Below are 26,999 nucleotides of genomic sequence, written 5' to 3' on the forward strand. Positions count from 1 at the left end.
AGGGTGCAGAGGTGGAGTCGGGCCGGCCTCTGAGCGAGGAGGAGGAAGACAGGAGGAGGAAGAGGAGGAGGAGGAGGAGGAAGAAGACAAGGCGGCAGCTGCAGCAGCAGCAACCAGGCGCGCGCGTCCCTGAGGGCGGCGCCAGAGAAGAGCGCGGGAGAGTGCGCGCGCCCCCTGCGGCCGGGGCAGGTAAGTGCAAGTCCCCAATCTGAAGCCACCAGGCGCTACAGCCGAGCCAGGGAAGGAGGGCAGGAGGGAAGGTGAGAGCGCGCGCCCCTCGCCCTTTCTCCCCGCGCGCTGCTTCTGGGCGGAGTCCAGCCTCGCGGGCGCCTCCTCCCATCTTTTTTCCCTTTGCTTTCTCTTTGGAGAGCGCGCCAAGCGCGGGAAGGCAGCTAGCTGGGTCCAAGCCAGGCATGGACTAACTTCAGCCCCTCCTCTCTCCAGGTGTTTTGGACTACAACTCCCACAATTCCTAACCCCCCTTAGGCGTGAGGCTGTTAGGAATTGTGGGGGTAGAAGTCCAGAGTGGGCTGAAGTTTGCCCAGGTCTGGTCTAAGCCCTAATTTTCCTCACTCATTTCAGAATTTCTCCAAAGCCTCCGACACTAGGGCGGGAGAAGCCGCACAATGGGGCGGGGAAAAAATGGAATGCTAAAATTGGGACTTTTGGAACAGGTTCAGGTTGGAAAATGGTTGTGGATACTCCTCCCATGGAAACTTTTAAACACAAACTGGATGGCCATCTGTCAGGGATACTTTGATTGTGCTTTTCCTGCATGGCAGAATGAGGTTGGACTAGATGGCCCATGTGGTCACTTCCAACACTTATTCTATGGTTGAGTTACTCAAAGCTCAAGGTGCTGAGGGGGAAAAGTAAAGGGGCCAATTCTGTTAGGAATAGTGGGAGTTGAAGTCCCAAACACCCCAAGGGCCGAAGTTTGCCCATTCCTGGGCTAACGTCATAAAAGGCAAGTATTCAAAGCCAACAAATAAATACATGCATACTTAATAAAATATGTAAAAGGCACCACAGCAATTCAATTGTTTAAAAATCATTAATGCAACAATTAATGATATCTATATAAATAAAAATGTAATGCTAGGTTCTTGTGGGTTTTTTCGGGCTATAGGGCCATGTTCTAGAGGCATTTCTCCTGACGTTTCGCCTGCAACTATGGCAAGCATCCTCAGAGGTAGTGAGGTAGTGCCATAGTTGCAGGCGAAACGTCAGGAGAAATGCCTCTAGAACATGGCCCTATAGCCCGAAAAAACCCACAAGAACCTAGTGATTCCAGCCATGAAAGCCTTCGACAATACAATGTAATGCTAGTTTGTAGGATTAACATAACTCAAAAACCACTGGACGAATTGACACCAAATTTGGACACAATACACCTATCAGGCCAATGAGTGACCATCGCTCATAAAAACACTGAAAAACACAACAGAAGGGACTTAAAAAGCCAAAAAAAAAATACATTACAACTCATGTGCAAAACCACATATATATACGCAAAGACACATATACACAAATATATGCACACATATATACACACACAAAACACATATATACAGACTGGACCACAACAACGTGTGGCAGGGGATGGCAAGTTAATAATAATAAAAACATGAGAGGAGCCTCCCACAAGGATGGTAAAACATCAAACATCCAGGGCAACGTCCTTGCAGATGGCTAATTCTCTCACACCAGAAGTGACTTGCAGTTTCTCAACATGAAAAATATGCAACAATGAAACTACAAAGAGTTTGCTTTGGCAAGACATCTTGCAGCGCATTTTGCGATGGTTTTTCAATGACTATCACATCAAGCCTCAACCAATTCAACATGTTTTGTGGCAGCCACAAACACCAGGTTTCTGGAGCGTAACAACAACTTTCAAAGTGAGTACCACACAATCAAATAGGATGTAACACTTTCAAAACAGGAACAGAATTATTTTTCAAATTTTGTTACATAGTGTTAGAATTCAGTATTATAAAAACAGCTTAGGACACTCGGACACTTTAAATGCTGGCATGTATTTTATGGCAGTTATGACATTTTTAATGTAATGTCTCTTAACTTGCTTTTAGGGTGTACTCAATGTTTGCTTAAGTTTTAGTTTTTGTATTTTAATGGATTGTCCCTTTTTTATTATATTTTGATCCTTTTTTATTTTATTTTGATGCTTAAGTCTTTCGTTGTAAGTTTACTATACATTATCCTGTGTTATTTTGATGTGTTTGTATCCATTTTGAAGCATTGAATGTTTGTCTTTTTATAGGTAAACCGCCCTGAGTCCCTCAGGGGAGAGAGGGCGGTCTAGAAATTAAGTTTATTATTATTTGTATATTTCGTTCAACTGCGAATCTATCATAATGGGACTGTTAAACCTGTGTTCACATGTGGCAGGTTTTCTCTGCGTTTCCATGGCATCATCTACAAATGGGAAAACTCCGCAGGAATTGATGCCCTTAATCGTTGAATTTAATCTATATAAATAAAAATGTAATGTTCGTTTGTGGGATTAACATAACTCAAAAACCACTGGACGAATTGACACAAAATTTGGACACAATACACCTATTAGGCCAACAAGTGACCATCACTCATAAAAACACTGAAAAACGCAACAGAATGGACTTAAAAATCCAAAAAGGCAAAAAGACACTATAACGCACAAACAAAACACACAAGAGCATATCCACACACTCTTTCAGATTACAACTCCCAGCATCCCCTAGACCAGGCCCTTTAGGAGAGGAGGGTGATCCAAATGCACTGCTTCCAAGATGCAAGCTTTCTCCTCCTTGGATTTCTCTGGACTGCATCCCAATCCCTACATATTTCCAATTTCCTATTCCTGGACTGCATTTCCCAGCAATCCTCCAGATAAGATAGATAGATTAGATAGAGATAAATAGGTAGGTAGGTAGATTGATCAGGAGGACTGTTGGGAATTGCAGTCTAAGAATAGGTAGAAAAGGAAGAAAGGGGAGAAAAAGGAAGGGAAAGACAAGGGGAGGAAGGAAAGGAAGAGGAAGAGAAGGAAGGAAGGAAAGGGGAAGGTAAGGAAGGAGGAGAGAAAGAGGGAGGAAAGGTTGGCCACAGCAATCAGTGGGGGGGGGGGGTACAGCTAGTCCATAATAATAATGGTCTTGGAATTTAGAATCAAAAGGTTTTGCTCAGTTGAGTGATTGATGACTAGAGATTATGGGACTTTAGTTATGGCGGAGGCAAACAAATGGCTGCCTTTTAGTGGTGGTGTGTTCTTCTGTAAACTGGCCGAAGAACATATTTTGATGGTTGGCCTATACCAATTCCATAGAGACTGTCATTGGCATAAAGATAATTGATCATTGTGATAACTCAAGATCATCAAGAAAGCGGAACAAAGAAGTACCAAGGGTAGGAAAGTAAAGCAGGACAGACTTTCACGTGTTAAGGTCATTTGAGGCAGGTAGTGGTTTTTAGTCTATCATAGTGAGACCTTCAGGTGCTAGGTTAGCTTTTTCGCCTTCGTAATTTGTTTACCTGTCAACAGCGTTTTAATGAAAATCTTTAGAAACTGAAACAGACTTCAAAATTTTCTGATTCATCAGTTACTGTAGTCTTCTCTAGACATTTCCCAAGTTTTGTAGAAGAGGCTTGAGATTTCCATCTATAATTACACACAAATTAATAATGATAATATCAGTGGGGTGTTGTGTGATTTCCGGGCTGTATGGTTGCGTTCTAGCAGAATTTTCTCCTGACGTTTCTCCTGCATCTGTTGCTGGCATCTTCAGAGGATCTGATGGTAGTCAAGCAAGTGGAGTTTATATACCTGTGGGATGTCCAGGTGGGAGAAACCATCAATGTCTATTAACCAAGTGTGAAAAGTTCAATTAGCAAGCTAGATTCTTTAATGTGTTGAATGGGATCCCCCCATTACCATATGATTACAGCATCAACATGGAAATAGCTAGGTCGTTGTTCCCTTTGAATTGTTTGCTGCCTAGAGGCATCCTTTGGACGGTGTTCACTGGCTCTTGATGGTTTCCTGCCTGGAGGCCTCCTGTGTCTTGATGGTGTTCATTAGTCACTATCTTGATTCTAGTGTTTTTCAATACTGGTACCCAAATTTTCATGGTTTCTTACTTTCTTTTGAAATTGACCATGTGCTTGTGGATTTCAGTGGCTTCTCAGTGTAATCTGACACAGTGGTTGTCAGAGTGATCCAGAATTTCTGTGTTCTCAAATAATATTCTGTGCCCAACTTGGTTTATCATGTGTTCTGCTACTGCTGCTTTTTCCAGTTGAATCAATCTGCAGTGCCTTTCGTGTTCTTCGATTCATGTTTGAGCACTGCATTTGGTGGTATTGGACAATGTGCTTTGTGCGTGGAAAGGTCTCAGTGTAATCTTTGGCTGAATGGGAAATCCTAGGGTCTGGTGAAACCTGCCTGACCTGGGATCTCAGAAGTTTATGCTATCATTATTGAGGTACCACTCAATCTTGGAATCACAGAGTTGGGAGAAACAACAAGGGCCACCCAGTTCAACCCCTTGCCATGCAGGAATACACCGTTGTTTAGTATTTTCCCAGCTTGTGTACTTTTCCCTCATTCTAAACATCTAAAATGCATCTCTCAATGCTTTGTTCCTGGCTGGAAGAGCTTTAAGCTAAATATGCTGATATTTTTGGTCTTAGCCTTTTGCTTCCCTGTGGACATAAGGCTGAAATTTTTGACATTCTTGATTTTAAAGAATCTTTGGTAACAAAGGGGGAAAAGATGTCTTCGTACTTGGAACAGGCAGTACAAGTTTAGATGGTTTAGTCCAGGGCTTCTTAAACCCTTTCTAGTTGTGACCCTTTCCTCCCGCAAAAGGGGTAAATGTGTGTATATAAAATATGTTTAAAAACAAAAAAATACTGATAATAAATGGGCATTTGCAAGGCTTTGGAAAGCTTGCTAAACAGACTATTTATTTATTTATTTATTTATTTACTGTATTTGTATACCGCCTTTCTCAGCCAATTGGCGACTCAAGGCGGTTTCCAACAAATCAGTATACATAAAACATAATATAGATAAAAAACATTAAACAGTATAAGACATCACAAAAGCAATAAAAACAACATCATCAGTGTCTCATTATTCTCAAGCATTGTCCAATTCCTTTTTATGAAGTACAGCTGAAGCATTTTCTGCGGAGTCCATTGTAAATACTGCATTTCATTTTACGGGTGTGATTTTACAAAACGTTGGGGGAAGATACAATGTGTTAAAATAACCATCACCATCATTGCCAGACTATAATGAAAGCAAGAAGAAAGTAATAAATGAAATATTAGAAAATTGAATAAAATGCAATTAATATATTAAGCAGTGGGGAAAATATGCAAGACCTTTAAAAAGACATATATGGTCTAACAGATCCATTAAAAAAGTTGTAGAGATACACGAGATATAGGATCACAAAAATAGAAAATGCAAAATATGCCTATCTATCCAGATTGCGGTATTCAGAATCCTCTTATGCAAACCTGGAGTTAAGGATATATAATGAAGTGCCAAGTTTGAAATCAATTAATGTAGAGTTAAAAGAACAAAAAAATATATTCCAAAAGATTACATTGGAGAAACAGGCTTAAAAATGAAAAGAAATGTAAAGATGGCCAAATACTACCTTCTCATATCTGGTTATATAAAAGTCAATGTATACTTGCCTTTCTGTCATAGAAATGCTGTTGCTAGATGACAATCCAGTGGCCCTTTGTGATGTCATTAGATAAGCTAAGCGAAGAATTGGCTGTTGCTAGGCAAAGTAGTCCTCTGTGATATCACTGGGAAAGGTGACGTGTATGAGGGGAAGGGAAGAAGGAAGAAGTCACGTTGCCTTAGAAACATTAATTAGATAGAAATGACACAGCTTTTGTAGTCATAGAGAAAATACTGTTTGATGAACATGTGGGATATTGATAGCACCTGGGTAATGACTGTGAATGTCATGATGCAAAACCTAAGGGGGTGTGGTAATGGCTGAGTAATAATCATATGAGGTGTATTGTTTGTGTAAATTTAATGTTTGTATATATTTATAGTTTATGTCCCGGCATTGAATGGTTGCCATATATATGTTATGCTCCTCCCAGAGTTTCCTGTGGGGTGAGAAGGGTGGAATATAAATGTTTTAAAATAAATAAATAATAAATATTGCAAAGGGGTTGCATCATCCAGTGTCCCTTACTAACGGCCTATCAGCAAGTGGCTATATAAGGAGGACGAAGTAATCCATCTTTCTCTCTCCTGTGTGACTCAGTCATGACTATTTGATGACTCTGATTGTTTGTAAAGACAAGTCTGAATGAGGATCTGCGTATCCTGATTGTACATTTGAATATATTGCAACGGTAAAGATTAAAGCTTCTGGATATTTTGGATGAAAACCTGAATCCATGAGTTTACTAAACTGTGTAGATCAGGTCAGATGCTGGCAGTTGGACTTCGCTGATAGATGTGTTGAAGCATATTTTACTGTAAAAGGACTGCTGTATTTTTGCTTGCTTCTGGGGCAAGGGAGGCCATGATTTGTAAATTATAAATCACTTCACGAACCAACATCCTGCCACAACATTGTGAGACCCTCTCAGAGTTTGAGAAGGGAGAAAGTGCAGGGGAAGGAAAGAAAGGAAGGAGAAGAAGGAGAACAAAGGGGGAGCAGAGAAAGGAAGAGAAAGGAAGAGGGGAAAGGTATGAGGGGAAGAGAAGAGAAAGAAGGGGTGAAAGCGGGTGGTGGTGGTGGTGGAAACGGCTCCTCTGACACCTGAGCAACGCCAGGAGATACTAGGCGCGTGCGATCCATTGTTCTAAATGATACTAAAGTACTTACAAAACTAGGGGTGCTGGTGCTTTGTTTCTAAAGTGTTTCTAAAGTTTTGGTGGTAAAAATTTCAGAACTCGTAACAAAACTTTCAAAATTTCATTATAAATGACAGTTCCTAATTGGTTCTGTCATAAAAACATGGCAAAAATTTATCACACTGCAAAAAACGGTGTGTTTGTGCAAGGGACATCGCCCTATGGCACATTTTGGTTTGTTGAATCTCCACCAATTTAACAAAGCTTCTGCCTCAAAAAATAAAGTTTCTGGAGTAAAGACCACACAATGAAACAGGAAAGAACACTTTCAAACCAGGAACATATTTTCTTTATTATTAATTTTTTTAAATAAAAACTTTGCCCCCCAAAACATTTATTTATTTATTTAAAACATTTATACCCCATCCGTCTCAACCTCCGTGGCGGGATCCAGAACAGCTTCCAAACAGGCAACAATTTGATGCCGAACATAATATAAAACACATAATAAATAAATCCACAAAATTAAACTAATTTTAAATATGCATTAAGAACCCTCTCGCCAGATTAAAATCACCAGAATTAAAATTGTCATCCAAAGTAGTCCAAGCCTGATCCAATAAATCTTGCCTTTCCCAGTAAACAAACTCTTCTGTGAATGCCTGATCCCATAATCTGTGGATAAGTCAAAGGTTCTGAAATTTTTTGAGCTAACAGTAGTGAAATTTTGAAAGTTTTGTTAGAGTTCTGAAATTTTCACCACCAACACGTTAGAAAAAAAGCACCAGCGCCCCCTAGTTTTGTAAGTACTTTAGAACCATGGATCGCACATGCTTAGTAGATACGCTAGTGCTCTAATATGATTTGATCTAGCAGTAGCTGACCAAGAGATCTGCAAGATCATAGTTAATACCTCTGGAAATCTCTCAACCCAGTGTATGGCTGCTGTAAAACAGGAAAATTCCAAGATGGAACACAGCTAATGTCATAATGCTATTATTGCATATGAATCCATGCTCTGGCCACCACTTGAGTACTGTATACAATTGTAGTCATCACATTTAAAAAGAATGTTGGAAAGATGGAAAACACCAAAGAATAGGAGAAAACTGCCTATAAGCACAGTTTGCAATGTTTTGGACTCTTAGAAAATGGCAAGGAAGGGGAGTTGTAATAGAAATAGAGGGCGAAACTGAGAAATGTATCAAGAGGAAGGCACATCAAGCAAACCCTTGATGGACTGCCTTCTACCTGGAAATGTATAGCCTCACTGGAATAGACCGTGTGGATGCTGAATAATTCTCTACAGTCATTTCGGAACCAACTGCCAAGACTACACTTGGAAGACAATCATACTCAGCCACGAGTGATAGCACGTGATGATACGAATGGAAATGTGTAAAATTCTAGTTAATGTATCTAGGTCTGCAGTTTGGGTATACTCTTGGATTCAGCCTCTTGGATTCAGCCTTGAGCCTGGAGACCCAGGTTTCTATGGTGGCCAGGAGTGCCTTTGCCCATTTAAAATGTGTGTTTTAAGTGATTTAAATTGATTTGTATGTTTAATTCTGTTTTAATATTCATATATTATAGATTTTAAATCAGCAGCAAAACATGTAGTAACAGATGCAAAAAAATATATGCCTGTTACCAACAAGTTTATGATAAATGAGATACACCAGAAGGAGCAAACACAGCGTATTGACTTGTTAAATCACACCAAAGGATGACATAAAGTTGGGGTTCAGTAGGATGCTGGGGATGCTATTCTGAGGGTGAGATTTTCACTGAGCCTGTGTCTGTTCCTCGGGTTGAAGCACAGACAGGAATGCAGGCCATAGATTACAGAGACAGGCCAGGGCTGACAGCTGCAGAAGAGATAGAAAATGTTTCTCTTGAGAATTGATCTGCCCAGTCTTCTCAGCTTTCAGAAGATGGGGAGTTGCCCCATGATATGAGATTAGGGCTCTGTGATATGAGATTACAGTTAAGGGAAGGTTAATTAGAAAGTCAGAAAGAATTCGTGAGAAACAGTCCTTGAAACAAAGGTGCAGAAAAGATTGTCTCATGTTTGTTGGGTCAGGTTTGAGCTTAAATTAGTTTCCGTTTCCCGGGGCTCTTCAGAGCAGACAACTTTGTCTTAACTTCATGTTCATGACCAGCTCTCAAGTTTGCCTATGTTCCTGTATGGATTTTTGCCTTGCTTAAGTTCTTGTTTACATGCTATGGAATTTTGATTATGCTATGAGTTCTTGGATTTTATTCTGGACTTCATGTTATTCTGGACTTCATGTACTTTGCTTTAGTGGATTTCATGTTTCTTGCTACCTTGGATTTCATGGACATTACAATCTTAGACTATTGATCTTTATAATTTGGACTGTTGCTATTTTATGGCACCTTTTCTATTGCCTTTGGAGAAAGGCCCTTTCCCCATTTTGTATATGCCTTTTGTAAATAAACTTCTGTAGTTAACAGCTACTGGACACTGTTTGATGCTGGGTGGAAAGGTGTTCCTGACCTAGTGTGCGACACAAAGGACATTGTGATGCACATCAAGGGTAAAAATGGTAAAATAATTGAGTAACACTCAATCCATCCTACAAAGATGGTGTGACTATTTTTCCATCATTAGTAATATAGAATTTCCCCACCCACCAATAATAAGCCCTCCTCCAGTCTTTGGCCCTGTATCAGCTATCACAGCCACTGAAGTAAAGGCAGTCATACAAAAAAATGAAGAATGGAAAGGCCACCAGCCCAGATGACATACCAGCTGAAATTTTGAAAATGCTGAAAGACTGTGATGCTATCTTTCTAGCATCATTATTCAACAAAATGACAACAGAAAAATCACCTCCATGGACTGGACTACCAGTATACCAAGGCAAAGGAGACATTTGCAATTGTTCAACATACCGCCGAATAAGCCTAGTTAAAGCAATGGTATTCTCCATAGCAACCTTCGGATGTGAGAGCTGGACCATATGGAAGGCTGAATGAAGGAAGATAGACGCTTTTGAACTGTGGTGCTGGAGGAAAATTCGGAAAGTGCCTTGGACTGCAAGAAGATCAAACCAGTCCATACTCCAGGAAATAAAGTACTGTACAACTGCTCACTGGAGGAAGGATACTTTGGCCAAATAATGAGAAGTACTTTGGCCAAATAATGGGAAGACAAGAAAGCTTGGAGAAGACAATGATGCTGGGGGGAAAGGAAGGAAAAAGGAAGAGGGGCAGACTAAGGGCAAGATAGATGGATGGTATTCTTGAAATGACTGGCTTGACTTTGAAGGAGCTGGGGGTGGCCACAGCCAACAGAGAGCTCTGGCGTGGGCTAGTGCATGAGGTCGGAAGCAACTGAATGAGTAAATAACAAACACCTATTGTGTCATGACCTCATCTGGCGAGCACTACGGTCACATGTAATACCAGAAAACTATGTATCATGGAAAAAGCTACTATACAATCATACAACAGATGTTGTCCGCTGCCCTGCAGGGATTTCACTACCCTTCAACATCACTATTGGTGTGCATCAGTGATCATCACTCTCACAGTTACTATTCATTGTCTGCATGGACACTGCTACAGCAGATTTGCAGACTATGCATCCCTGGACACTCCTATATGCAGACGACGTAGCACTCGGCCACCAAAAACATGCAACCCTCCAACAGCTGCAGACACTTCTTGACCATGTGCCAAATGATGACATCCGTCGAAGACTAGAAATAAAAGCGATCAGGAAGAAAATGCAGGAAGCAAGGCGACCATGTCATGAGAAGAGACCCAACATCATAGCACAAACAGCACTACATTTGGAGATTGCAGGATGGTGACCACGTGGACAGCCAAAGAAAAATGGATGGTCACCATCAACGAAGACATGCCTGTTACCAACCTGAGACTTGATGATGCCCAAAACAAACCCCTGTTTGGGAAAATAGCTAACCCCTCTATTGGGAAAATAGCTTAGAAAGAAGAAGAATTGCATTGATTTTTTTTAATGTTGTGAGTTGCTTTGCTTCTCAACCAAAGAGATAAAGGTAGGGTGGTGGTAATAATGATAATGACAATAATAATGATGGCTTACTTATTTCCCATTCATTTCAGTGCATTTCTTCTAAATTTTGATAGTCAGGATCCAACCCAGAACAGTGATCTGTTAAATTTCCTTAAAATTTGAAGCCCCAGAAATTATACAGGCAAAGATCTTGTCACATTCATAAATACACTAGTGTATTTATTCAGCAATTGCCGGGTGTTGGAGGAGCCACAACCTCCATTGTCGTTCTTTCTTTCTTTTGGGGAATCTGAGCTGTTAGGCTCAAAAATAAACCACAGTTTGGGCAATTCCACCAAAATATAGCAGAGTACCAAGAGTAAACTCCTTGACCAGCAGAAACTTACGTGTGATGAGCAGAAATAGCCTCGTAATGCTTAGAGTGGCTTAGGATTGCAGAGTCAGAACTTTGGGTCCAAAAATATTTTATTGAAGTAAAAAAGAAATGCATTCTTGATAGAAAAGGTCTTGGCACTAATTAGCTTACTAAATATCTTCTAAAGAAGATGCAAGGTAAAAAAAAATCCATGCAGCTACATTTTGCCTAAAGAGAGGCGAAATGCGTCCTCACAGGGAGAAAGGAAAGCAGAACACTAAAATGGTTGAGACCTCATGGTTGACCCAGGGCAGTTTGAACTTAAAAAGAAAATTCCCTCACAGAAATTCCATTACTACGTCACCAAAGGGGGAGGAGGCAGTGGCTAGCAGTCCAGGCAAAAAACAAAGCCCTTTTGGGAAACATGCATAGGAATGTGGGGGGAAGGAATCCCTCAGTTTAGCGCTGTCTCTAGTCTAGCTGTTCATTGATGACTAGAAACTTGATCACACACAAACTTGTGCAGGCCAGGGATAAAACTCAACACTTTCTCTTTCCCTCCCTCCCTCCTTTTCTCCCCCTCCCCTCCTCCCTTCTCCAGCTCTGAGAGAGCCTCATAATGTCTCCATGACAACATGGCTTGCTTTGTGGCTCCTTACTTCCTCCCTTCCCCTCTTAGGCATGTCACCTTTCTTTCCCAGTGACATCACAGACAACCACTTTGCCTGGCAACAGCCAGTCTTTCTCTTAGCAACAACCAATTCGGTGACATCACAAAAGGCCACTGGGCTGTCACCCAGTAAGAGCCTTTGTAGTATAGACAGACATGCATAGTTTAAATTTTAGATAGATAAGTAGTGTCTTCAGATTCCCACCAATGGCCTGAAAGCACATATACATGCGTTGAATAGCATGGGCAGTAAAACAGAGCTTTTGTAGATTCCACAGGTTAGTGGTAAAAAAGCTGAACAGCAATCATCTAGCATCATCTTCAGGGCTTACCTGGTAAAGAGACTTTATGGACGCCTTGTATAAATAGTGTCCATGACTGCTAAAATAAACATTAAACATGTCAAAATCGTAAGCCACAAAAATCAATTTTAGGTTTTTAAAAAGAAAACGGTACTTACACTGTTGTTTCTTTTTTTATAGGCAAAATTCATCATGTTCCAGATTCCTGTACAAAATCTTGATTGTATAAGGAAGGCTCGAAAGAAAGTGAAGCGGATTCTTGTGGATATTGGACTTGATAGCTGTCGGGAGTTAATTCACGTAAAGAAATATAATTTATTTAACTGAATGTTTTTGTTGTGAAATCATATTTTGAATTTGTAACTGCTGAAAAATATTACAATGCAATCGCCTTGTAGTGATCTTTCCTATAAATAGCACCTTTGATTCTTTGTGGAATTATGCATTGAAAAGATATGCAAAAACCTCCAATTGCTTCTCCATAACTCCCCAGTTCAGATGATTTTTTTTTTTGCCTCGGACTACAGAAAAAGGGATGTACAGTGGGGGAAAAAGTATTTAGTCAGATACCTTTTGTACAAGTTCTCCCACTTAAAAAGATGAGAGAGACCTGTAATTGACGTCATAGGTAGACCTCAACTATGAGAGACCCAATCTGGGTCACTATTTCAGTGCTATTTCTCCGCAACCTAGCTGATCTTCAGCAGCACAGTAGGAGAAAGTAAGTGTGTGCTGCACAATCCTTAGCAGAGAGTAGTCTGCTCTGCTGGCCTTGAGTGGACTACTGCTGTGATAAGACCACTCTACTGCGAAGTAATGTAGCTAGGTCAAATTGATTTTCATCAAAGGCCACATCAGTCTCATAGTTGCTTTCAAAGAGCCATTGAATCCATGGACAGAGAATCTGTGGATACAGAGAGCCAACTATATTTTTTTACATAGTGGTTAGTGGTTCTTTAGTTTTTCCCTGTTCGGGTCCCCAGATGTTATTGAACAACAGCTCCTATCCTTTTTGATAATCTGTCATGCAGACTGAGGATAATGGGAATTGCAATCCAACAGTGCTAGTGGCTCTGAGGTTGGGGAAAGGTTAAAGGACGTTTTAAGGCTCGACATCATATCCACAAGTCTTGTATCTAAATTCATCCTCCACTATTCTGACTAAAGAGAACAAACTGCAACCTTCCAGATGTGACTGTATCACAACTCCTATCAGCTCTAGTCATGATGGGGGGTGGTGTGCAGAAATTGTAGTCCAGCATCTGGAGGGCCACATAAAATGGCCCAGAGGGCCAGATTTGCCCCACGAGTCTTGGCTTTGACACATATGAGTTGGAGAAAATATATTCACCTCCAGATGTTACCTTTCCCTAAAAAAATAAAACTTGTGCACCAACTGAGCCCGTTCCTAGAGAAGCCAGATCTGGTCATGGTTGTACATGCCTTATTTCAGGGTGTTTCAAACTGCTCCGTGGAGCCCTTGGGGCTCCACAAGTGATAGTCAGGGGCTCCATGATGCCATACTGCTTCCTGCTACCTCTTTCCTCCTCCTGAGAAATGCAGGGAAATTAAAGTTTGGGGCGCTTTGAAGAGCCGAAACAGCAGTAGCAGTGTTCTTCTGGAGAACAGACTCTTTTTCCTTGCCATTCAGACCCCCCCCCCCCGCCTTCTTTTCTTCCAAAACCCTATAGAATCATAGAATCAAAGAGTTGGAAGAGACCTCATGGGCCATCCAGTCCAACCTCCTGCCAAGAAGCAGGAAAATTGCATTCAAAGCACCCCTGACAGATGGCCATCCAGCCTCTTTTTAAAAGCTTCCAAAGAAGGACCCTCCACCACACTCCGGGGCAGAGAGTTCCACTGCTGAACGGCTCTCACAGTCAGCTCTATTTTCCTCCCACCACTCAGGGAGTGCTTTGATTGTGCTTATTCTGCATGGCAGAAAGGAGTTGAACCGGGTGCTCTTATTACTATTACTATTATTATTATTACTACTACTACTACTCATAGTACTATTACTACAGAGGCTGGATTACCATCTGACAGGGGTGCTTTGTGCTTTTCCTGCATGGCACAAAGAGTTGATTGAATGCCCTCTGGGATTGCTCCTATTATTATTATTATTATTATTATTATTATTATTATTATTTTATTACAAAGGCTGGATGGCCATCTGTTGTGGATTTTTTCCTAATTAGTTCATACAAACACTCTCCATCCATCCGCCAATGGCCCGACCTGTCTGTCAAATTTTAACTCGCAACGAGGCTCCTGTGTTCAAAAGTTTGTCCGATAAATATACATTAAAAACTCCAGCTGGTCCAAAGAACTGTGAACTGAGGTCGGCTACAAGGAGCGGACAACTTGCTGCAGCTCCACTGGCTGCCAATCTCTTTCCGGGCACAATTCAAAGTGCTGGTTATGACTTTAAGGCCCTAGATGGCTCAAGTCTTTGGGAGAGGCCCTTCTCTCAGTCCCACCCCCATCTCAAGCTTGGTTGGTGGGAAGGAGAGAGCGGGCCTTCTTGGTGGCTGTCCCTCGACTCTGGAACTCCCTGCCCATGGAAGCCAGAATGGCTCCCTTCCTGCTGTCCTTCCGGCAACAGGCTAAAACATTTTTATTTAGCCAGGCCTTTAAAGGATTTCAAGATCAAGTAAGGGGGTGCTGTGGGTTTTAGTTTTATGAATTTAAGCTCATTTTTGAAAAAAATACCAATAATATTTAATCCTGTTTTAATGTTATTATTATTATTATTATTATTAACTTTATTTGTACCCCGCTAGCATCTCCCGAAGGACTCGATGCGGCTTACACGGGCCGAAGCCACAAAACACAATACAATAGAAAACATAACACAGCAATAAACAAAGCAAATCAAACAATTAAGCAAAATAACCACAATGAACAATACATCAAAACACTATTAAAAACTGGTTCGGCCAGCGCAATGGGGTACAGGGTTAAAAGTGCTGAGATGGCAGGAGGAACGTAGGATTAAGTGCGGTGTGCAGCAACATTAGTTGTGCTAAAGTGCATCTAGGACTTGGGATGGGGATTCCTAATCTGCGAAGGCACATCGGAACAGCCAAGTTTTTAGATTCCTTCTGAAAACTGCCAGAGTGGGGGCCTGACGGAGCTCTTTTGGAAGGGCATTCCAAAGTCGGGGGGCCGCCACAGAGAAGGCCCTGTCTCGCGTCCCCACCAAGCGCGCTTGCGACGTAGGTGGGATCACGAGCAGGGCCTCCCCAGATGACCGGAGTGAGCGTGTGGGTTCGTAGATGGAGATGCGGTCACGCAGGTAGGGTGGTCCCAAACCGTTCAGGGCTTTGTAGGTGAGCACCTGCACCTTGAATTGGGCTCGGAAAATAAATGGCAGCCAGTGGAGCTCCTTGAACAAGAGGGTTGCCCTCTCTTGATAATGAGCTCCAGTTAGCATCCTGGCTGCTGCCCGCTGGACCAATTGTAGTTTCCGAGCCGTCTTCAAGGGCAGCCCCACGTAGAGCGCATTGCAGTAGTCCATTCTAGAGGTGACCAAGGCGTGGACCACCCCGGCCAGATCCGCCTTCACGAGGTACGGTCGCAGCTGGCGCACAAGTCTCAGTTGTGCAAAGGCCCTCCCGGATACCGCCGACACCTGAGCCTCAAGTGTAAGCGAAGAGTCCAGGAGGACACCCAAACTGCGGACCTGTGGCTTCAGGGGGAGTGTAACCCCGTCCAACACAGGTTGCCACCCTATACCCCGATCCGGTTTACGATCGACCAGGAGGACCTCTGTCTTGTCGGGATTGATCTTCAGCTTGTTCTTCCTCATCCAGATCGACACAGCGGCCAGGCACTCGTCCAGCACCCGAGAAGCCTCCTTGGAATTAGGTGGAAAGGAGTAGTGGAGTTGTGTGTCATCCGCATAGAGATGGCACCCAACTCCAAAACTCCGGATGACCTCTCCCAGCGGTTTCATGTAGATGTTAAAGAGCATGGGCGACAAGATAGATCCTTGCGGGACCCCACAGGTCAAAGGCCAGGGGTCCGAGCAGGCGTCTCCCAGCTTCACCATCTGGGTGCGTCCCTCCAGGAAGGACTGGAGCCACGACAGAACCGTGCCCCCAAGGCCCATCCCGGAGAGACGACCCAGAAGGATACCATGATCGATGGTATCGAAAGCCGCTGAGATGTCCAGGAGAACCAACAGGGTCACACTCCCCCTGTCCAGCTCTCTGCGGAGGTCATCCACCAAGGCGACCAAGGCTGTCTCGGTGCCATGACCAGGCCTGAAACCAGACTGTGCCTGATCTAGGTAGTTGGTATCGTCTAGGAAGCCCTGGAGCTGCGAGGCGACCACCCGCTCCAGCACCTTGCCCAGAAAGGGGAGGTTGGAGATCGGTCTGTAGTTACTCAGCACCGTGGAGTCAAGGGAAGCTTTTTTGAGGAGTGGACGAACCACTGCCTGTTTCAAACCAGATGGAAAAATCCCTTGCTCCAACGATGCATTGATAATCAATACAAACCAGTCAACCAACCCCTCCCTGGCTGATTTAATGAGCCAAGATGGGCATGGGTCTAGAGATGAGGTGGTCGCTCTCACCGCCCCAAGAATCTCCTCCACGGTTTCAGGAAGAACATGCCTAAAAGAATCCCACAAAATTCGACAAGCAGGTACCTCCGTCACCTCTTCAGGCACTGCGATGGAATTGGAGTCGAGCTCGAGGCGTATCTGGGCGACTTTATCTGCAAAATGGTGTGCGAAATCGCGACACCGAGCTGCGGGGTCGTCAGGGACCTCCTCCACCGCAGGTGGGTGGAGGAGTTCTCCCACGACCCGAAACAGCTCCGATGATCTATTTGCTGCAGATGCTATACGAGCGGTCGTGAATGACTTCCTGGCCGCCCGTATGGCCACGGAGTATGCCTTAAGGGAGGCTCTAGCCCGTGTTTGCATATTGCATAATGTAAGCTGCTTTGAGTCTCCTTGTTGAGAGAAAAAAGTGGGGTATAAATAAATAAATAATAAATATCAGTTATAGTAAGGTGAGCTGTTACTTGATGAATGTCCATCTTTTACCATACATTTAGAATTGGTGGTATTGAATTATCCTGTCATGTATTCTTTAACACAATCAAGCAAATCTGTCACAGTACTTATTGATACTGAGTCCCAATATAATAAGGACATGGGTCTTGGAATTTATAAATCTTAATATATGTAAGTAACATAACTTTTAGATACAGCTAAGAGAGTACATGCAGCTCACTCTTGAGTCTCAGTCTTCTTGGAACATGGAGGAATCTTACCTGAGAAGTATCTTGATCATACTGATCAGTTTTTTCACTGTTTTTATATCTCATACAGCTTAGAGTAGGAAGCCTTCTGTGTCCTTGACAGTTAAAGGGCCACACTTCCCCCGTGCCTCTGTCTCCCTTTCACTCTGCAATTTTAAACTAGGTTTTTGCTATTTCCAGGGACATTGGAAGCAATTGTGCTATTTTTGCCCTCTGGTGTAAGACCCATAAGCTGCCTTCTTGTAAATCAGGGTGCCTCTTTTTACTTTGAGGAAAAGATCTCAGTGAATCTGAAACACCACAAGTATGGAAACATAGTCAATCCTTAATCCTGAGAGGGTGCAGGTTCTTAAGGATTTACTTCATTTTCCCCATCAGTTTTAAAGGATTTATTATTGAAAATTTTCTATGATAATTTAGATTTGAAATCAGTGTTTATGAATACAATAATGTTATTTCAGTTAACTGTATAAAATGGCATTTTCCCAATTATGTGCTGTTCTTATAAGACTGTTTCTTCGTAGACTCTGAAACGTTTTGATCCAGGAGAAAAATATTTCTACAACACTTCATGGAGCGATGTGTCCCATTTGGAGCCTGTGCCTAAAAGACGAGTATGTATATTCACTATAATTTTCAGAAACTATCCTTCAGAAGGTTAACTATTATTTACAAAGTTTGCTTATTTGAAGCCAGAGGGTTGGGTATACTTTTGGGGCCTTTAAGAAACATTTTTTGCTGTGAGCAGTTGATCCATTGCTATATTTTATTTATTTGCTTATTTTAATATGTCTTCCAGAGCAGTACTCAAGGGGTTTTCCAAAAATCTTAAATTATAAACATGTACTATATAATGTAAAAACAGTTAAAATCATATAATGAATTTTAAACTCAATTAAAAGCATCCAAAAACTCAAAGATGTATAAAAACGTGCCCAGTAAAAAGGCACATTAAAGGTCTGCTTAAATCAAAATGTTTTTGTCATTTAGCGAAAGAAATTAGAATGCTTCTGAGATTTCCCTTAGTTTGAAACGTGGTGAAAGGAAAAAATACTATTTTGGGAACACAAGTTTTAATCCCTTTTTGCAGAGGTGTATATATGTGAAAATATTTATAAAAGTTGAGTATTTAGTTTTAGTTGCCGTATATACTTGAGTATAGGCTGAGGCACCTAATTTTACCACAAAAAACCTGGGAAAACATATTGACTCAAGTATAAGCTGAAGGTGAAAAATGCAGCACCTACTGGTACATTTCAAAATAGAAATAGATACCAATAAAATTACATGAAGTGAGACATCAGTAGGTTAAATGTTTTATAATGTTTCTGAATATTTACATAAAACTAATTTAAAATAAGACTGTTCAACTCTGATTAGACCGTTATTCTAACCTTCTTCAATGTAAATGTGCTTACGTATCCTTCCAATAATAATAATAATAATAATAATAATAATAATAATAATAATAATAGAGTAAAATAATGGAAATGTAATAAAAGTGATAATAGAGTAAAATAATAAATATAATATAATAGAGTAAAACAATAAATAATAAAAATAGAATAAAATAATAAATGCAATAAGAATAATAGAGTAAATTATAAATGTAATAATAATAATGACAACAACAATAATAGAGTAAAATAAAAATAACTTTGACTCGAGTATAAGCTGAGGGGGCCTTCAGCCAGTGATATTAAAACATAAATTAGTTGAGTTTTTATGCAAACAAGACTATAGGATAATTTCATGAAGTAAGGTGCACAGCTTCCAAGATATCCTGATTGATCATGGAAGTTAAGCGGGATTATCCCTGGATAGTACTTGCATGGGTGAACGCATGTCAATGCTAGGTGTAGCCATAGGAAAGAACAGGTAAAAAACCATGTCTTGAGTTTTCCTTGTCTAAGAAAACCCTATGAAAGTAATTGGGTTGCCATAAGATGACAGGCAGCTTTAAGGCACATGTATAAACAAATGTGAAAGTTGCAGTGCTGGTTTGTCTGCGTAGTTTTTGTGACTTGCTGATAGGGTATGTGGTCCTGTACAGCCCATAATTTGGAACCTTATGATCAATATATAAATGTTTTGGTGGCAGCCCCACCCACCACCTGCACCACTATAAAGCATCCTTACCACATAAATCTTCAGTTCCACCATTAGGAACATCTGCTAGTTTATTGTTCTAGAAAAGTATACAAGTGAATATGTAGAACTGTAGCTTTTTATAAAACCTTATTTATTAGTCCCAGTACCTATTAAAATAGATCTAAATTCTTTTGAATCTCACTTTGAAAAGCAGGATGTACATTCAACAATTTAATAAAGACCAGTCTTGGAGGAACTTTTCTATGTAGTTAGTAAGGCAGTTACGTCATTTAGTATTTTCAGGCATTTTGTGAATGTTTGCTGAAGCAGTTGTTGTCTTTTACTTGTTTTGCAGAGATACAGAACAAATCCATATTGTTGTAGCCTGTGCAAGTTCTCCTCAAAATATCTTGCTTCTTTCAAAAATCACTTGAATCGTTGCCATGAAGATGAAATGGACCAAGAAGTACTTGTCTCTTGTCCAGAATGTGCATTTGCTTCTCATTCCAAAAAAGTGGGAAAACACCTCCGGATGTTTCATTCCAAGAAAAAAATACAAAACTATAGCGTGAGTGGTGGCATGAGGCAGTTCCGAAATGATGCAGTAAACTTTGCGTGTCAGAAATGCCAGTTTACAGACACACTGTATTACAATATAAAGAAACATGTATTAGTAACCCACTTCCAGAACATATTGAGCACATATTTTGAAGAGAGATCTGATGAAAGTGAAGAGAATTGTATTGAACATTACTGTAAACAGTGCAATGCATTTGCAAACAGTCGAGATTCTTTAATATATCATATTTTGACATCAGAAGTCCACAGAGACCTGGAAAACTTACTGGGGCCTGACATTTTGGTACAGCCAAAGAAGAAAAGTCAGGCAAAGTCACTGCAGATGATCAATATTGCTCCTAAGCCTTCCGCAGCCAAGGCCTTTTCACCTGGTTCAGCGGGGCCATGTTCTTCTACATCATGTGTTTCGCTTTCACTTCCACCATTTCATCAAAATCCAAATATGATGCCAACAAATGCAATTCAAAACACAGTTGGACCACTGAGTGTTTCAAGTGCCTCTTGTAATTTTCCCCATACATCACCTTTAACCTCAATTGCTCAGTCACGTCTTTCACTTATGTCTGGATCCCACCCAGGAGATCCAAATCATGCATCTGCAGTTTCCCAACAAGTTTTTGTCTCCCATCGGTTCCCCCTAAAACAGCCTGTAAGGCCAGGAGTTTTCTGCTTCAACCAACCTGCAGGGGCAATACGTAGAGCAGTTCCTTCAGGACTCATGCCATACCCTCGATCTGTCAGGTCAAGTCTGCTTCCTGTTAATCAGTCAGTGCAAACAATTCGCAATTCAATGGTTACTCAGCCAGCTGGATCTCTAAATAGAACCATTGGACCTGGCACTATGCCCATAAACGGGCCTTCTTCACCAGGGATCCTCGCTGTAAATAGACCTGTTGGCAGTTTGAACCAACCCAGTGCTGCGGGGGTTCTTCCAGTGACCCAGTCAGTCACTCCAGGAGTTCTTCAGTTTAATCATCCTGGCACGCCAGGTGTTCTTCCAGTAAACCAGCCAGTTAGACCTGGGATTCTGCAGTTTAACCAGCCTACAGCCCCAGGAGTTCTTCCTGTGAATCAGCCAGGCAGACCCGGAGTTTCTCAGAATCCTTTACTCGCTGGAGGACCATTACTTAGACAATTAATTCCAACTGGAAAGCAAGTTAATGGGATCCCCACGTACACTCTTGCATCCGTTTCAATGGCTTTGCCTGGTCCGCCTAGTAGTGAGGCTACAACTGTTTCACCACCTCAGATGCCAGCCCATCTGATGCCATCTGCCCCAGCTTCTCAGGCTCCAGCTACTGTGCCATCTTCTGCTATAACAACTCCTGCCAAGACAAAGCTGTCTCCTACTGCCATGAGCCTAGCCCTCAAACAGGCTAAGCAGTGGAAAACATGCCCTGTTTGCAGTGAGCTTTTCCCATCAAATGTCTATCAGGTGCACATGCAGGTAGCTCACAAATTAAGCGCGGCAAAGGTTGCCCTTAAAATAGACAAAGTTGCAGCTTATGCACCGTTTTTGCGGTGGCTTAAAGATAAGACTGTCCGATGTTTTTCTTGTAAATGTTTTTTATCTCAGTCAGAGCTTGTGAAGCATATTTTTACACATGGCCTAACTTGCTTGTTCTGTACTCATATTTTCCATGACTTAAAATGCCTTGTGGACCACACTAGAGCTGTACATAAAGGACAGAAGAAACTACATGCCAATTACGATGACAAAGGATTTCAACTTGAGAGTGATTCTGAAGGTGACCTTTTGTTTCCCCATTTTGACTTCAGTATAACTGCAAAAGAACTTTGTGAAAGAGACGTGTACCTAGCACTCCTAGCTGGGGTAAATTCAAGGACCCTTATTCCTCTATACATCAAACTTCAACACGAGGCGCCTGAAATGGATAAGGGCAATAAGGTGGTGTCAACTTGCCCCTTTTGTTATAGTACTTTTACTAGTACAAATGCATATGAGGTCCATTTGAAGGATAGGCACCATATCATGCCAACTGTACATACCATATTGAACTCGCCTGGTTTCAAGTGCATCCACTGCTGTGGTGTATACACTGGCAACATGACTCTAACTGCCATTGCTGTGCATTTGCTCCGTTGCCGAAGTGCCCCAAAAGATAGTACATCAGCTGTGAAGCTGCCGCTTGAACTCAGTATCAAAAAAGAGCCTCTACCTGTGAATGGTGAGAAGCATGAAGCACCTTCTCCTTCAGCCAAGAGGAAACAATCTGACCATCTTTATGCTGCTGCAGAACATAAAAGGAATGATAACCAGCCATTCCTAATTGTAAATAGTGATATGTCCCAAATTCCAACCAATGACATGAATTTTATGCCTTTGAAAAGACAAAAGACAGATCATAAGGCAGAAACTAAAGGACAATTTTCACTTGAGGATCTCCATATATTGGCGTTAAATCCAAAGCCATTCCAATATAGTTCAAATGAAGCTCAAAGACGATTTCTTGCAGATTATTTTCACAAGAATCCGTATCCCACTAAGAAGGAATTGGAATTACTATCGTCTATATTCTGCGCATGGAAAGTTGATATTGCATCATTTTTTGGAAGAAAGAGACACACCTGCCTAAGGGCAATAAAAAATCACCATCACCAGCCATCTGTGCTTCTGGGCTTTAATATGTCTGAACTTAAAAATGTAAAGCACAGTTTGAATTTGAAACATGTATCAGAAGATGTGCAACTTTAAAAAGACAATCCTATGGTCTGCAAGAAATATTACTTATTACTTCAGCAGTTCTCTCAATTTAGTTTCTTGTGATATTACGATATTAGTAAATCATAGCCACATTTGCGCAAACCATAAAACAGAATTGCAGGGGATTCTGGCTTATTGTTCCTGAGCAGTATCCTAGTGCATGGTGTGTGGTCTCTTGGCTGTAATAACCAGGAATTCTCAGAGAAAGAAAATCCTAGCATTGTCCTGGACCTTTGGCTTGTTGCCCTCCAGACAAGCTAGAAATACTAGTTTTTAAAAAGTAGAGGCTGGCATGTTGGGGAATAGCCTTACTCGGACATTAGGAATGAAGTTGTAAGCAAGCAGGAGGATAAGAATTGCATTCCAGGATTCCCTATCAGTGGAAAGAAGGCTTTCATTTCAAATGGGTTGCTTGTTAATTCAGGAGTGATGAAAATAGGATGGAGGGTTTGGGGCTTATGTATAAAGAGTTGTAGTTGAGGCACCATATTACAAATATTTGTGACAAATTTCTTGTTTTCTATCGCTGCTCCTATTTTGAGAGGAAGCACAATAGACAGAATCAGGCAACATGCACCAAGTACACTGCTCTTGAAAATTAATGTAATACAAAAGCTATTAATGCTTCATTTAATTTTGAACAATTGTTCATTGTGGCAGTGGGGTATAGTATAATTGAGGCTGTCTCTTTAATTTTGTTGTGCAGTTTATTCGACCCATGTTTTTTTAAAATAAAATAAAATATAGTAGTGGAAGACATCCAGGTATTTTTAAAGTAGCAATTGTATTTACAAATGCAAATTTTGGTAAAATCTCAAACCTGGTTAAGACAGTTATAATAAAAATCCTACTCTTTTAATATGTTGGCTTCTAATCTGATTTTCATATTGCCCTCTAAGCCTCTCCACTTTTATATAATGTACTGGTGGAGTAATATCAACTGTAACAGTCTTACTAAAAAAACACTGCTTCCACTACAATGCCACACATCAGAGGAGGGTTTACAAACACTTCCTAAACTTCTTTCCCCAGGAAATTATTATGCAAAAAATTGAATTCATTTTTCTGACATTTTGTCTGACTTTTCCCAGTATTGATTTGCTGTTCAGTAAAAAGTGATAGATACCTAGTAGGGATCACTTTATCTTTTTGCACTGGAACACACTGGTGTCAATGCATACCATTTGGCATTGTTTACAAAGGATTGCTAGGTCCTAGCAAGCATGTCCAAAGCAAAACTTTGAGTACCATTTAACATGTCTTCATGTGCCTGTGAAGCTTGTATCTGGAATATGAGATCAAGTATAAACTCTTCAGCAGTGCCAGTGTAGAAAGATCTTGCATTGGCCCTTGGGCTCACATATAAAACCGAATGTGTGAAACTCATATTTATTTGCACTGCCCTGAAGCTGTTCAACTGATTTAATGCTATTTTTATCAGTGCTGACTAAAAGCTGTATTGTCGAAGGCTTTCATAGCCAGAATCACTGAGTTGTTGTAGGTTTTTCTCTCCTGAAGTTTCACCTGCATCTATGGCAGGCATCCTCAGAGGTTGGTCTCAATACCGCTGAGGATGCCTGCCATAGATTCAGTCCGAAAAACCTACAACCCAGTGACTAAAAGAAGTTAAACAACAGTTTCTTTCAAAGTTAAATAAAGCATAGCAGATATTCTTTATAAAGAGAATAGAGCTGAGAGTGGTAAATTTTGCTCCTGCTGTTATTTTATTTCTGGACATGAGTTGGTTTTCACATTCCCCAAATTCAAGACAAAATGTTTGACTTTAATAGCCCAAAATTGCTTTACTTAACATAAATGGAAACTATTACTGTAACATAGAAAAACTTTTGAATGCTGAACTTGGATTTTTTTCTAGTTACTATGATGTTGTTGAGGTGAAATTAGATGTTACTAACAATGACGTTTCAGCAGTTGCATTACAAGTTGTTCAGTTACTTCAAATGTCCTTTAATGCAGCCTTCTAGTAGATGCACCAACAGAAAGGCAAAGGTGTTGATAGGGACCTGCAGTCCCTATGTATGTGGGAGCAGAGCATCAAGGATACTGGTATATGGATCATAAATGTCTGCATTAATACCAATAGTCAGAAGAGATGGCTTGGCCATTCAGAGAGGAGAGTGATGACGAATTCACATTTAGCCTTCATTCACCTATGCAGAAATGCTCCCACCTGCAGGGGCATTATGAGGAAATAAATGTATTTATTCAGTGCAGATAAACATAAATTACAACCTGGCTAAAGTTACCTTAGGAGCTTGTAAAATGCATGTGCTCATTCCTGACTCCACAGGTGTGGCCTATAGAGAATAGAAGTTCAGTGGTGAGCAGCATAATACCTTATTTGTAACCCATCCTATCTCCCAGGGGGGTGCATCCTTTATTTCTTCGTCAAGTATCACTTGAGCATATGAAGCCCCCAGTGGTGCAATGGGTGAAACCCTGGGGAGTGGGGGTGAGCTCTCACCTGTCAGCTCCAGCTTCCCATGCATGGACACGAGAGAAGCCTCCCAAAGGATGCTGGGCAATGTCTTTGCAGATGGCCAATTCTCACACCAGAAGTGACTTGCAGTTTCTCAAGTCGCTCCTGACATGGAAAAAAAACCCTTGAGCTTATGAAGGTGTAAAACGAGTACAAAATAATGCTTGAACCTAACATTGTGATAGGTAATCTACACTGTTCCTGTCCAGACTTCTAAATCTTGCAAACTGTGGCAATGGATATTACCAATTTGTACCGTAATTTTTTGGAGGGGTTCCAATAAATTACATTTTCAGTTATACATGTGTAAAGGTTATTTATGAAATGGTTATAACTGGCATGTTCAAATATGAATTCTCTTAATGACTCTTGTGTCTGGTTTACTCTGGTATAGCTTAAAACAGTAAAATCAAGTGTTGAAGCCCTTTCTTGTAATCAGTACAAGTTATGTGATGTAATGGAGAGGCTGACAAGGCTTGCCAAGTCCATAATAAATCAGAGGTGTCTAACTTGTGACCCTCCAGATATTTGGGCTCCAAACTCCCAGAAGCCCTAGCCAGTTTGTCCAGTGGTCAGGAATTCTGGGAGCTGAAGTCCAAAACACTTGGCCACAGGTTCGACACCACTGATACTCCTTCCTTTTGGTCCATATGGGAATAAACAACATTGTAAGTAGTAGTCTTAGGGAGATTACATAGAATTACAAGCTATAGGTAGGAAGTTGAAGGGCGTTGATGCTCAGGTCATTTAATCTCTCTTCCCAGAAAGGGGGAGAAGGGTAATATATGTTCTCTTGGGAACAATTTGGCTTCTTGGAGCAGTCAGGTTTAATGAAGTTGGGCTTCTGGAAGAGATAGATTGTACCTCATAGAGGAAATGTTTTTTTCTTCTGAGAGCCTCACAAACCTGACAAGTTGTTTTTTTTAATAATGATAAACTACATTTCTGTCACTAAGTTGAAAAATGTTATTTGCCATATGGCTCTTTTTAGTAACTAATCTTTTAGATGAAGTCTGATAGCCGGAGTTGCAGGTCTAATTCTAGTTGTCAAAATCCTGACAAAACTAATGCTGTTTGACAACTAAAACAGGAAAAGTAATGCAGAAATTGGTTCTTTGAACTAACTGTACCACAGAAATCTGATGTAGCTTTTTGCAGAGGTTAGTGTGATAAAAATGCCCATTCAAGATGGATTGGGTTTGATTGCTAACGATTCAGTCCTCTTGCAGTCCAAAGCACTATGATAATAGTTGTGATAAAAAGCATTCAGTCTTCAATGTGTGCAAATTTATATCCAGATTTTGTAAAAAAAAAAAATCAAGTCATATCTAAAATACAATGACTTTATGGGGGAAAGGATCTACAGACTAGTTTTGTTTCCTCAAGAACAGCATCTATTATTGCTTAAATTTGCATTCCTTAAGTTTCCGTAACAAAAACATGGGAGGGCATTGTAAAATATCTTTGAACCATGAGTAGTTGTGTTTGACTCAGGTTGAGACAAAGCTCGAATCTTACTGTGATACTGTGTGTGAATGCAAGTATTATTTTTCTATGGGTCTGTGGGCTACAACATGGACCTACTCTGGCATTTTAACTGTGTGGAATAAATACGGATGAAGCAGTATG

General features: G+C 41.0%; 1 protein-coding gene across 1 annotated transcript; it reads left to right on the forward strand.

Annotated features, from left to right (window-relative positions):
• The first annotated feature begins 60 nt into the window (after positions 1-60).
• On the forward strand, positions 61-25,669 carry ADNP2 (ADNP homeobox 2). The gene is made up of 4 exons (XM_060774929.2): positions 61-189; positions 12,379-12,498; positions 18,000-18,089; positions 19,922-25,669. The coding sequence occupies exons 2-4, from the start codon at positions 12,391-12,393 to the stop codon at positions 22,859-22,861; spliced, it is 3,138 nt and encodes a 1,045-aa protein (XP_060630912.2). The 5' UTR covers positions 61-189; positions 12,379-12,390; the 3' UTR covers positions 22,862-25,669.
• The last annotated feature ends 1,330 nt before the right edge of the window (positions 25,670-26,999 follow it).

Source organism: Anolis sagrei, chromosome 4, assembly GCF_037176765.1.
Source record: "Anolis sagrei isolate rAnoSag1 chromosome 4, rAnoSag1.mat, whole genome shotgun sequence".
NCBI lineage: Eukaryota > Metazoa > Chordata > Lepidosauria > Squamata > Dactyloidae > Anolis > Anolis sagrei.